The sequence below is a fragment of the Ceratotherium simum genome, chromosome 2 (genome assembly GCF_057802395.1).
Source record: "Ceratotherium simum simum isolate JZ-2026a chromosome 2, ASM5780239v1, whole genome shotgun sequence".
Taxonomy (NCBI): Eukaryota; Metazoa; Chordata; class Mammalia; order Perissodactyla; family Rhinocerotidae; genus Ceratotherium; species Ceratotherium simum.
The window spans coordinates 39,531,360-39,543,433 of NC_141901.1; the positions used below are offsets into that span (position 1 = coordinate 39,531,360).

General features: G+C 43.4%; 1 protein-coding gene across 2 annotated transcripts in view; it reads right to left on the reverse strand.

Annotated features, from left to right (window-relative positions):
• Positions 1–2,340: 2,340 nt before the first annotated feature.
• Positions 2,341–12,074, reverse strand: part of LOC106802756 (SLAM family member 9-like) — a 44,229-nt gene continuing 34,495 nt past the window's right edge. For both annotated transcript variants that reach the window (XM_087441339.1, XM_087441333.1), the window contains exons 5-7: positions 6,985–7,101; positions 6,692–6,783; positions 2,341–6,426 (exon numbers count right to left, since the gene is read on the reverse strand). In XM_087441339.1, the coding sequence (XP_087297465.1) occupies positions 6,334–6,426; positions 6,692–6,783; positions 6,985–7,101 (302 nt within the window). In that variant the 3' untranslated portion in view covers positions 2,341–6,333. The remainder of the gene's footprint in view (positions 6,427–6,691; positions 6,784–6,984; positions 7,102–12,074) is intronic.

Here is a 12,074-nt window from a genome sequence, read left to right on the forward strand (position 1 = left end):
TGATATGTAAGAAAAGTTTACTGGGGGCTTCTGAGAATGACTTCCATCCTGACAAGAGGAAGGACGTTGAGGAGATGCTCCTGCCCCATGCTGCCACTGACTCTTGCCTCTGAATGTGGCTGTGTGAGAATATGGTGCTTGAAACTGTTGGAGCCATCTCGGAGCAAAGGGGAGGTCAGGATTTGGTAGAGTCTGACCTGGAGCCCAGCATCCCTGATGCTGATCGAAACCCAGCCACAGCCTATCTCTGAGCTGGAAATTACCAGGGGAAGCAGCATGAGTGACATTACAGATGTGGGAAAGAGCAGTGAGTAGACAGGTGAAAAGGAATGGTTTTGGAGATTGCTGGCTTGTCTGTATCTGCTAAGTCATAGAGTGCAAAGAAGGAGGGGGTGGAGATTAAGTGGGACATGGTGATTGAAATTAGGTTTTGGACTTCTTGTTCAAGATGTTCATGAAACAAGTAGATGCATGTGTCTCCTCTCTTTCTCCAGCACCTTAAAAGTATAGTAAAAATATTTTGATTAAGTGTATAAATCACAACAGCAAAGACAGACAGGGAAGTAACTAATCAGCAGACCAGAGATGTCTGGAGTTTTTGAAAATTCGGACTATACACAGTTTGGGGATAGGGTCCAAGCTTCTCTTCTTAAAAGCTCTCCAGTTGATCTGATGAACAGCCAGAGTTGTGAGCTGGGTCATGGGGAGGGTCCATTTAAATCAATTAGACCAAAATTTTCACTTTGCCTGTACTGTGTAGACATATCCAGAGATATTTGGGATGATTTCCATAAACATTCTGAAGGCATCCATTGAACACAATAAATCGTGAAAATGAGCATAAATACTTTGAGTTTCCAAGATGATAAGCTTCTTGTTGGCACATATGTGACTTTATCTATCTGAAACACAGCTCTGCTCATGTCACTGCCATGCTCAAAAATTTTTTTTTATTCCCCCCCCCCAAAGCCCCAGTAGATAGTTGTATGTCATAGATGCACATCCTTCTAGTTGCTGTATGTGGGACGCGACCTCAGCATGGCCGGAGAAGCGGTACGTCGGTGCACGCCTGGGATCCGAACCCGTGCCGTCAGCAGCGGAGCGCTCACACTTAACCACCAAGCCACGGGGCCATCCCATGCTCAAAAATTTTAATAGATAATCTTTTCTCTGATAAGTGTGGGAGATCAAGATTTGGCCACCCTGAAATATATCTCTTTACCTTGATTGTTTTCTCTGAGAGACATTTGACCCCCCCTCCACTAACTGCCTAAAGAATTTGACATGGTGGCTCCTTCCTGGAACAGATCTTCTATCATGATGGCTGTAAAGATAATGTAGGATAGAGGTTACAATAGGAAAGTTACCAAGCCTCTTTTATCAAAAACTCTGTCTCTCCCTGACCACATTATCTATAGATGACCCTGAAAAGAATTGTCCTCCTGCCCTCTGAAGTCCCAGGCCACTACCTACCCCCAACACGTTCCTTGCCTTTAGCTGCAATACTTAAGCAAGCAGCTTAGACAGAGGGACGAGTTGCTCATTTCTGAGGTTCTCCCATGTATACATGTTATTAAACTTGATATTATTTTCTCCTGCTAACCTGTCTTGTTAATTATTTGGCCAGCCATAAGAACCTTAAGGAAAAGGGCAGAGGGAGATTCTCCCTCTTCCCCCGACATAAGCATTATGGATAATCTGATGATAGAGAAAAAGAGACAAATTTCAGAAGATAACCACTGTTAACTTCTTGACATAACAGCTTTTAGACTTTCTTTGTGCCGACATAAACATATGTTTATATATATTTATAATATAGGATAATGGTACACATACTGTCCCATAAATCATATAATATGTCAGGGACAATTTCCCACTTAAATGTATAAAGATGTAATTTATCCTTCTTATTACTCTATAGTATTCCATCATGTGGATGCACTATACTTTATTTAACCAGTATATAGTTGCTAAGAGCAGAAGCTTTAGAACCAACTTCAAAATCTAATCCTAGCTCTGCCACTTACTAGTTCTGTGACCTGGAGCAAGTTCATTAACATATCAGTGTTGCAGTTTCCTGGGAATAACAATGGAACTTGCATAACAGGATTTGCAGTTTACATTTCCAGGCCTCAATTCCCATTTGTCTTTTTTTTTTTTTTTTTAATTTTTTGTTTATTGCAGTAACATTGGTTTATAACATTGCAAAAATTTCAGGTGTACATCATTGTACTTCTATTTCTGCATGGACTACATCATGTTCACCACCAAAATACTAATTACAACCCATCACCACACACATGTACCGAATTATCCCTTTCACCCTCCTCCCTCCCCCCTTCCCCTCTGGTAACCACCAATCCAATCTCTGTCCCTTAATGAAGGAAATCATACGGTATTTGGCCTTCTCCCTCTGACTTATTTCACTTTGCATTATACCCTCAATGTCCATCCATGTTGTCACAAATGCCTGGATTTCGTCGTTTCTTATGGCTGAGTAGTATTCCATTGTGTATATATACCACAGCTTCTTTATCCATTCGTCCCTTGATGGGCACTTAGGTTGCTTCCAAGTCTTGGCTATTGTGAATAAGGCTGCAATGAACACAGGGGTGCATGTACCTTTGCAAATTGGTGTTTTCAAGTTCTTTGGATAAATACCCAACAGTGGAATAGCTGGATCATATGGTAGTTCTATCGTTAATTTTTTGAGGAATCTCCATACTGTTTTCCATAGTGGCTGCACCAGTTTGCACTCCCACCAGCAGTGTATGAGAGTTCCCTTCTCTCCACATTTGTCTTTAAACTACAGCCCAGATTAAATGCACCCTGACTCACAACCTCTTGAAGTACTACGAAGAAAAATAGAGCATGGAGGAGGGAGGCTGGAACATGGAGAAGTTTTCGGCTTTAAGTAGGGAGGTCACGGTAGATCTTACTGAGAAGATAACATTTGTACAAAGACCTGAAGGAGGTCAGGAAATGAGAAGTGCAGATACCTGGAGGAAGAGAATGCTAGGCAGAGCAATGGCCCTGAGGCAGGAACATGCATGGTGTATTGAAGGAAAGGCAAAAGCCCAGTGTCCTAGAGTGAATGGAGGGAGGAGGGGAGCATGAGAGATAAGGGCAGATGGTACAGGGCCTTGCAGATAAAGTGGACCCATGGGGGAGTTCTGAGCTAAGGAGTAATGGGATGCAACTTAGGTTTTGAAAAGACCAGCCTGGATGACATTTTGAAAACAGACATTGAGGGGTTAAGTCAAAAGTAGGGACACTGAGGCTACTGCAATAATCCAGGTGAGAAATGATGGTCACGTTGGACCAGGGAGGTGGTGTGAGATTATAAAGATAAATATATGAAAATAAATATTTGAATATATATATTGAATGAAAAGAAATAAGTATTTGCTGATAGAGTGTGGAGTATGAGAAAAAGAATTAAGTCAAGGATGACACCAAGGTTCTGTGGCCAGAACAAATGGAAGGATTGAGGTGACATTTTGGGGGCTGGGAAACTCTATAGGCAGCATGTTTGGGGAGTTTGAATTTAGACATGTCAAGCTGGAGATGCCTGTTATATATGCAAGTGGAGATGTCAAGTAAACACTTGGCAATTTGCAATGTGGAGTCCAGGGGAGGGATCACATCTGTATGTCCCTTTTGCCACGTAAGGTCATATAGTCACGGGTTCCAGGGATTAGTGCATAGCCATAACATCAGAAGAGAATGAGTGTAAATAGTGAAGAGAGGTGGCTTGGGTGGTCTGGGTATGAACCCTGGCATATTCTAAAACTTAGAGGTTGGAGACATGGGAAAGAAACTGATACAGGAAACTAAAGAGCAACCACTGAGTAGGAGGAAAATAATGGTGTGTGGGGAATGCAAGGTGAAGACAGTGTGTCAAGGAAGCATAGGTCCATTGCTGCTGAGAGTTCATAGGAGACAAGGACTGAGAACTGACTATGCGATTCAACAACACGGAGTTTCCTGATCACCTGGACAAGAGCAGATTCAATTGAGTGGTGAGAGTGATGCATGAAAAGAGAGAATTTGAGAGAAAGAGATTTCTTCAAATAAAGTATACAATTGGTCAATATGCACATGAAAAGATGTTCAACATCAATTAATCATTAAAGAAATACAATTCATAGCTACAATGTGACACAACTTCACCTACCTGCCTTGGGATAGCTACAATCAAAAAATAATAAAAGTTGGAGAGGATGTGGATAAATCCTCATATATTGCTGGCAAAAATGTAAAATGGTGCAGCTGCAGTTGGAAGATAGGATGAAAAAATGAGAGGAGGATGGAATACAAGAAGTTTTATGAGGGATAACCCAGTGGAAGAGAGTAACTAGCTAGGAGTCCGGAATGAGGGAGAATGTAGTAAAATGAGTGAAATTATGATCTCTTGTGGACCCAAATCATGCCTGCATCACTTAAACTCAGAAGATCTTGTGTGAGGAACATAATATCTCTGGCTTTTATTTTTCCATCTATACAATGGGGATTTCTGCCTCGTAGAACTGTTGAAGGTTAAGTGAGAAACTTATGTAAAACCTATTGAATGAAGTTAGGAATAATAATGCCAAAGGGAGCCGGTTTTAGGATGGGGATGCTGAAATCCACAACACACCTTGTACGAGAGGAAAGAATTCCCACAAGACTCAAGAGAGAGAAGCATCTCTTCCTTTTATGTGCGCCAGAGTGCAAGGTCGCTCCTTCCATGTCTCCCACCCACCAAGTCCCCATGGATATTTAAGGGACAATTTTTCTTTCAGCCATCAACTGCTCCATCCATCATCAGGTTGAGTTCATTTCAACTTGGGGCACCTGAGTCAGAAGACCAGGATCCTTGGGAGAGGAACAAATGGAGGATATTCCCATCAGAATATTCCAGGATTCCAAGTTCTTCAATGACCATGTGGTAAAGAGTAAGATGTGAATGCTGGTTCATCCAGTGTTGGATTTAAGGCTTTGCTCTACCACCAACCAGTCTGGGACAGTGGTTACTTGTCCTGCAAAATGAGGAGAATAATACCTACTCTAGAGAGTTCTTAAAAGAAATAATATATGAAAAATGCCTAGGACAAAAATGCCAGCTCTGGTGGTCTACTGGTTAAGGTTCAGCACTCTCCCCACTGCAGCCCAGGTTTGTTTTAGTGATAGAAAACCACACCACTCATCTGTCAGTTGTCATACTGTGGCAGCTGCATGTTTGCTGTCATGTTGAAAGCTATGCCACCAGTATTTCAAATACCAGCAGGGTCACCCATGGTGGGCAAGTTTCAGTGGGTCTTCCAAACTATGACAGACTAGGAAGAAGGACCTGGCCACTCACTTCTGAATAAAATGGACATGAAAACCCTATGAATAACAGTGGAGCATAGCCTGATACAGTGCCACAAGAAGGAGGATGGTGCAAAAACAGCAGGTGAGGCTTCACGCCTCACACCCCACAGCAGCCCCACCAAGGCAGGTAGGAGGACACTGCACATCCATTCTAACCACGAAGTGCCCCTATCCAAGACAGGGGAAGAGCTGAAGCTATTTTCCTAAGAATACAACTCCCAACTTTGGGCCTCTGGGGCCTTCTCTGAGAAACAAAATACTTGAAAGGGTCTGAAATAGTACAAATTCCTCTTCCCACTCCACAGGAAGGTAGATGTGGGACCCAGGGACTGACGTTGAGGCTGAGATACAGGTTAGCACGGGTGGCCAACAGCAAGGGCTCTGGGCAGTATATAATATACATTGTTGACACTCTCCCCAATACACACACACACACACACACACAACACATACACTGCCCAAGACCCCCAAGGGAGCCCTACACGAGTTCACAAGAAGCCTCAGGTAGTCCCTTTGTTGGCTCCTACCCATCTGCGCTGCCTCCATTAATCCCCAACTCAGCATCCAGCACCAAGGACCTCACTCCCTCCTCTGTGGCATGGTCAACAACTCTACATAATCCCCACACCTAGGCCCTGTTCTCAGAGAGACACACAGCAGAGGCTGTGGGGATTAACACATACACAGTCAGGATGGTGCCCTTTGGGAAGTTTCAGGAGAGGGGTCAAGAGCCAAGTCAATGACAGAGGAAGAGCACTGGACCTGCAAGGGTGAGGGTCATGAGTGGGAGGGCAGCTTGAGGAGGTGTCAGAGGAAGTGACAGGGCCACGTGTGCCCAGAGGGTTGAGGACTCCAGGGTCAAAGTAACGCAGACCAGGGGCAGCTGAAGCTGGACCAGAGCTGGAAGAGGTGGGTGTGTGCCGGGATCAAGCTCAGCATGGAGGTGTCCAGGAATGCTGATTCTCCTGCTTTCTGCAATTAAATCATCTTCATGGCCAGGCCTGGCTTCTGGACCTCACTGCAGAGAGTAGTGAGAGGCTCCTTTTCTTCTAGATGTCGTTCACCCATACCCTAGGAATGCAAGACAGAGGGTTCCTAGAACAGCTGAGGGATAGAGAGGCCCCAGAGAGACCCATGGAACCAATGTTGCAAACATGAACTCCACGTGAATTCCCCCAGAGCACCCAGCACTACACTGGCCCCAGTTGTAAATTTTGTTAGTAAAATACCACTGTCTATCTGGAAAGAGTTAAAGAGACAGCAGGGGTAGAAATGTCCAGACCCAGGCACAGAGGGACCTGGGAGAGCCCAGTTGGACACTGATCCCAGCTCTCACCTTGTCCCTGCCCCCTCGAAACTCCTTGTGCCTCAGTTCTGCGTAGTGGATGTCACCATCATGGTTTTTGTGTTCCTCCTGCAATTCTGCACCTGAGTCACACACAGAGTGGAGCTTGAATCTTGGCCTTGGAAACCTGTACCCTCCCCCTGTGCTATGAACCCCAAGGCCATCTCTACACACCATCCCTTCTGCAGGGACATTCCCTGAGCAGCAAAATGCAGGAGAAAGGGAACCGAGGGCCCAGTGGGGGAGGGGAGATATCTGAGCCAGACAGTAGAGGTGCAACCTGCCTGTTCCAGTCTCCATCTTCTTCTTCTCACGTGTCTTCCAAAGGCACAGTCCAGCCCCGAGGATCAACAGCATGACCATGGTGGGCCCTAGGCTGACTTTCAGGGTGCCTGCCAAATCTGTTTCCCTCACACAGAGAGAGTGAAGAAAGTTAACGTAAGAGAGAACTTGAGATACCCACTGCCAGGAGAGATAGAGAGAGCAGGGGGAGAAGTCTGAAGATCCTGGTTCAGAACGTGAAGAAGGAGAAGCATGAGGTGCATTCATTAAGCCAGTTCCCAAGCTCCTGCTTGGTTCCAGGGATACTGAGATGAACAAGACTTCGTCCACGCCCTTGGAGCTCATCACCCAGGGGGGAAGACTGAGAAAATAACAAAGTCTGCCAGCCAGAGGGATCACAGTACAGTAGAGGTTTACACCTTGTACACGGGTGTTCAGGGAGGGCCTCCCAGAGGAGGTAATGGGTAACCTGAGTCTTGAAGGAGGAATAAGAGTTTCCCAGATATTCAGGGCGGGCACTGCATTCCAGGAGGGAGGAGCAGCTCGTTCAGGGAGTGGCTGTGTCAAAAATCCAGCCCCCGGGAGAGAAGGCGAGATGGCAGTGTAGGAAGACTCTGAACTCACCTCCTCTCATGGACACAGCCAATTTACAACTACTCTTGGAAAAATTACCCATGAGAGAGAACTGAAAACTGGATAAGAGGAACCCTTGCAACAAACGACAATCTTAATTGAGGTGGAGGAGGCAGAAATTCCCTTCTGGAGAGAAAAAAAGACACCTTCACAAGCCACAATGCTTCACAGCCGCCCGGGAGCAACCCAAAGGTATGCAGTCTTCCCTGGAGGAATGGGGGACTTGAGCTGGGGAGCGCTCTCACTACAGGCATTATTTGGACCCAGCACAACCGAGACAAGTATCATAATATCTGGCTTTGCTGGCTGCAAATAACAATGGGGAATATCCCCAGAAATGCTGGGACACAAAAAATTAAAGCCGGCTCTTAAAGGGCCCATGCACAAACTCACCCATTTCAGAAAGCAATCTAAAATCACCAGAAAGAAAGGTGCACAGCTCTTTGGTGAAAAGAGACTCACCTGATAGGCTCTGGGTGCATCTCGGTGAGAGGTCAGCCTTCTCCAGGGACTGGGACATTGGTGGCGACCATTTTTGTGACCTGGTGTGGGCGTGCTGACACAGACACTGGCAGACACCATTGGAGTTCTCCCTGTGGCCTGCTAACCCAGGGTCTGCCCCACCCACTAGAGCATGGATTTAATCTAGCTCAACCAAGGAAAGCAGCCCACCCTAGAGTCTGGCCCCACCCAACCACAAGCACTCAGGTAACTTGTGATCCTGCTAAGCAAGCTGCCTGGATTCTCTGAAGCCTAGCAAATGGGTCCACATGTCTGGTGCAGAGTGTGCAGGAGGAGTTGGTGGAGAGTGTGGGGCATTGGTGGAGTGAGTGGGGCTCCTGCCTTGGAGTGACTGGGTCCACTCCAGGGGTTTGGGGCACACGCACAGGGCAGGACTGTTGACTGTGTGTGTGGCTGCGTGGCTGGCAGGGCTTGTCAGCTGCAGAAGACTTGTGCTTCTCAAAGACCCACATAGGGGATTGGCCCCACCTTCCAAAGACTGAAACAATTGGGTGCTCCCATGCCTAAGGCCAGCTCCACCCAGCTGTAATCCTCAGAGAGCTAACAAGAGGATTATGGGCCAGAGGCTTATAGTAATTGTAAGCCCCTGAGCCTAACAACCAGTCACAGTGGGGGCCTACTCACTTAATAGAAAAACTGCAACAGAAATGTGCTATTAGACCTTGCAGCCAACTGTGCTGGGGTTCCCCACACCCAATAAAGAGATTGAAGGGCCCACAACAACTACATGGAGCTGAGCATTACAACCAGCTGGCCAGGGGGACAGCTCAGCCTCCCTTGACACCTACGGCAAGAGAAACCATGCTACAACAGAAGGACACGCTTAGCCCACAAAGGGGTCACTCCTGGAACATTCAGAACTGGTGAGGAGAGGGAAGCACATTGCTGGGCCTCCTAAGGCATCACTTATATAAGGTCACCTATCCAAGATCAGGAGACATAGCTGACCTACCTAATGCACAGACACAAGCGCAGGGAAAGAGGCAAAATGAGGAGGCAAAGGAATACATTCCAAGCAAGGGAACAGGACAAAACCCCAGAAAAGGAACTAAATGAAACAGAAATGAGCAATCTAACTGACAGAGAGTTCAAACAAAGAGTGTTAAGGATGCTCACTGATCTTGGGAGAAGAATGGATGAACTCAGTGAGAACATCAACAAAGAAATAGAAGATATAAAAAAGAACCAATCAGAAATGAAGAATACAATACTGGAAATGAAAATTTCACTAGAGGGTCTTAAAAGCAGAGTAGAGGATACAGAAGAATGGATCAGTGAACTGGACAAAAGACTAGAGGAAATCACCCAAGCTGGACAGGTAAAAGAAAAAAGAATTAAAAAGAGTGAAGACAGTCTAAGGGACCCCTGGGACAACATCAAGTGCACTAACATCTGTGTTAGGTATCCCATAAGGAGAAGAAAGAGACAAAGGGGCAGATAATCTATTTGGAGAAATAATAGATGAAAACTTCCCTAAGCTAAGGAAGAAAACAGACATCCAGGTACAGGAAGCACAGAGAGCACCAAACAAGAGAAACCCAAAGAGGCCCACACTAAGACAGATCGTAATCAAAATGCCCAGAATTAAAGATAAAGAGAGAATCCTAAAAGCCACAAGAGAAAGACAACAAGTTACATAAAAAGGAAACCCCATAAGGCTATCAGCTGACTTCTCAGCAGAAACCTTACAGGCTAGAAGAGAGTGGCACAATATACTTCAAGTGCTAAAAGGAAAAAACCTATGGCCAAGAATACTCTACCCAGCAAGGTATTATTCAGAATGGAAGGAGTGATAAAGAGTTTCAAGGACAAGCAAAAATTAAAGGAGTTTATCACCAAGAAACCAGACCTACGAGAGATGCTAAAGAGACTTATTTAAGGGGGAAAGAGAAGACCACAAATAGGAAAACTTATCTATTTCCTTGATAAGAGGGTAACAGATACAAACACACAAAAAAGAGGTTAGATATGATATCAAAAACATAAAATGTGTGAGGAGGGGAGTAAAAGAATAAAGCATTCAGATAGATGTCAAACTAAAGAGAAAATTAACTTAATATAGATTGCTATCTATGTAGGTTACTATATATGAACTTCGTGGTAATCACAAACCAGAGATCTATAATAAATACACAAAAAAGTAAGAGAAAGGAACCTAAACATAACACTAAAGAAAGCCATCAAACCACAAGGGAAGAGCTCAAGACAAGAAGAAAGGAACAGAGAAGAACTACTAAAACACCGAGAAAAAAAGTTAAAAAATGGCAGTAAGTACATACTTATCAATGGCTACTTTAAACATCAGTGGACTAAATGCTCCAATTCAAAGGCATAGGGTGGCTAACTGGATAAAAAAGCAAGACCTATATATATGCTTCACACATGAGACATACTTCAGACCTAAAGACACTCATAAACTGAAAGTGAAGGGATGGAAAAAGATACTCCATGCAAATGACAATGAAAAGAAAGCTGGGGTAGCAATACTCATATCAGACAAAATAGACTTTAAAACAAAAACTGTAACAAGAAACAAAGAAAGGCACTACAAAATGATCAAGAGAACAATCCAACAAGAGGATATAACACTTGTAAATATCTACACACCCAATGTAGGAGCACCTAAATATATAAAGCAATTATTAACAGACACAAAATGAGAAATAGACAGCAACACAATAATATTAGGGGACTTTGACACTCCACTTACACCAATGAATAGATCATCCAAACAGAAGATCAATAAGGAAAAATTAGCCTTAAATGACACACTAGAACAGATGGACTTAGGAGATATATACAGAACATTCCATCCAAAAACTGAAGAATAAACATTCTTTTCAAATGCACATGGAACATTCTCCAGGATTGATCACATATTAGGCCACAAAACAAGTCACCATAAATTTAAGAAGATTGAAATAATACCAAGCATCTTTTCTGACCACAATGGTATGAAACTAGAAATCAACTATAGGAAGAAAACCAGAAAAGACACAAATATCTGGAGATTAAACAAAACGCTACTGAACAATGATTATGCCCATGAAGAAATCAAAGGAGAAATCAAAAAATACCTGGAGACAAATGAAAATGAAAATACGACATGCCAGAATTTATGAGATACAGCAAAAGCGGTTCTAAGAGGGAAGTTTATAGCAATGCAGGCTTATCTCAACAAACAAGAAAAATCTCAAATAAACAATCTCTCAGTGCACCTAAAGGAACTGGAAAAAGAAGAACAAAGCCCAAAATCAGTAGAAGGGGGGAAATAATAAAAATCAGAGCAGAAATAAATGAAATAGAGACTAAAAAAAAATAGAAAAAATTAATAAAACCAAGAGCTGGTTCTTTGAAAAGGTAAATAAAATTGATAAACCTTTAGCAAGACTCACCAAGTAAAAAAGAGAGAAGGCTCAAATAAATAAAATCAGAAATGAAAGAGGAGAAATTACAACGGACACCTCAGAAATACAAAAGATTATTAGACAATACTACGAAAAGCTATATGCCAAAATATTTGATACTTTAGAATAAATGGATAAATTCTTAGAATTATACAACCTTCCACAACTGAATCAAGAAGAAATAGAGAATTTGATTAGACCAATCACTAGTAAGGAGATCAAAACAGTAATCAAAAACCTTCAAAAAAATAAAAGCCCAGGACCAGATGGCTTCCTGGATGAATTCTACCAAACATTCAAAGAAGAATTAATACCTATCCTTCTCAAACTCTTCCAAAAAATTGAAGAGGAGGGGAAGCTTCCTAACTCATTCTACAAAGCCAACATTACCCCGATACCAACAGCAGACAAGGACAACACAAAAAAGAGAAAATTAAATACCAATATCACTGATGAAAATTGATGCAAAAATCCTCAACAAAGAACTAGCAAATCACATACAACAATACATTAAAAAGATCATACACCAT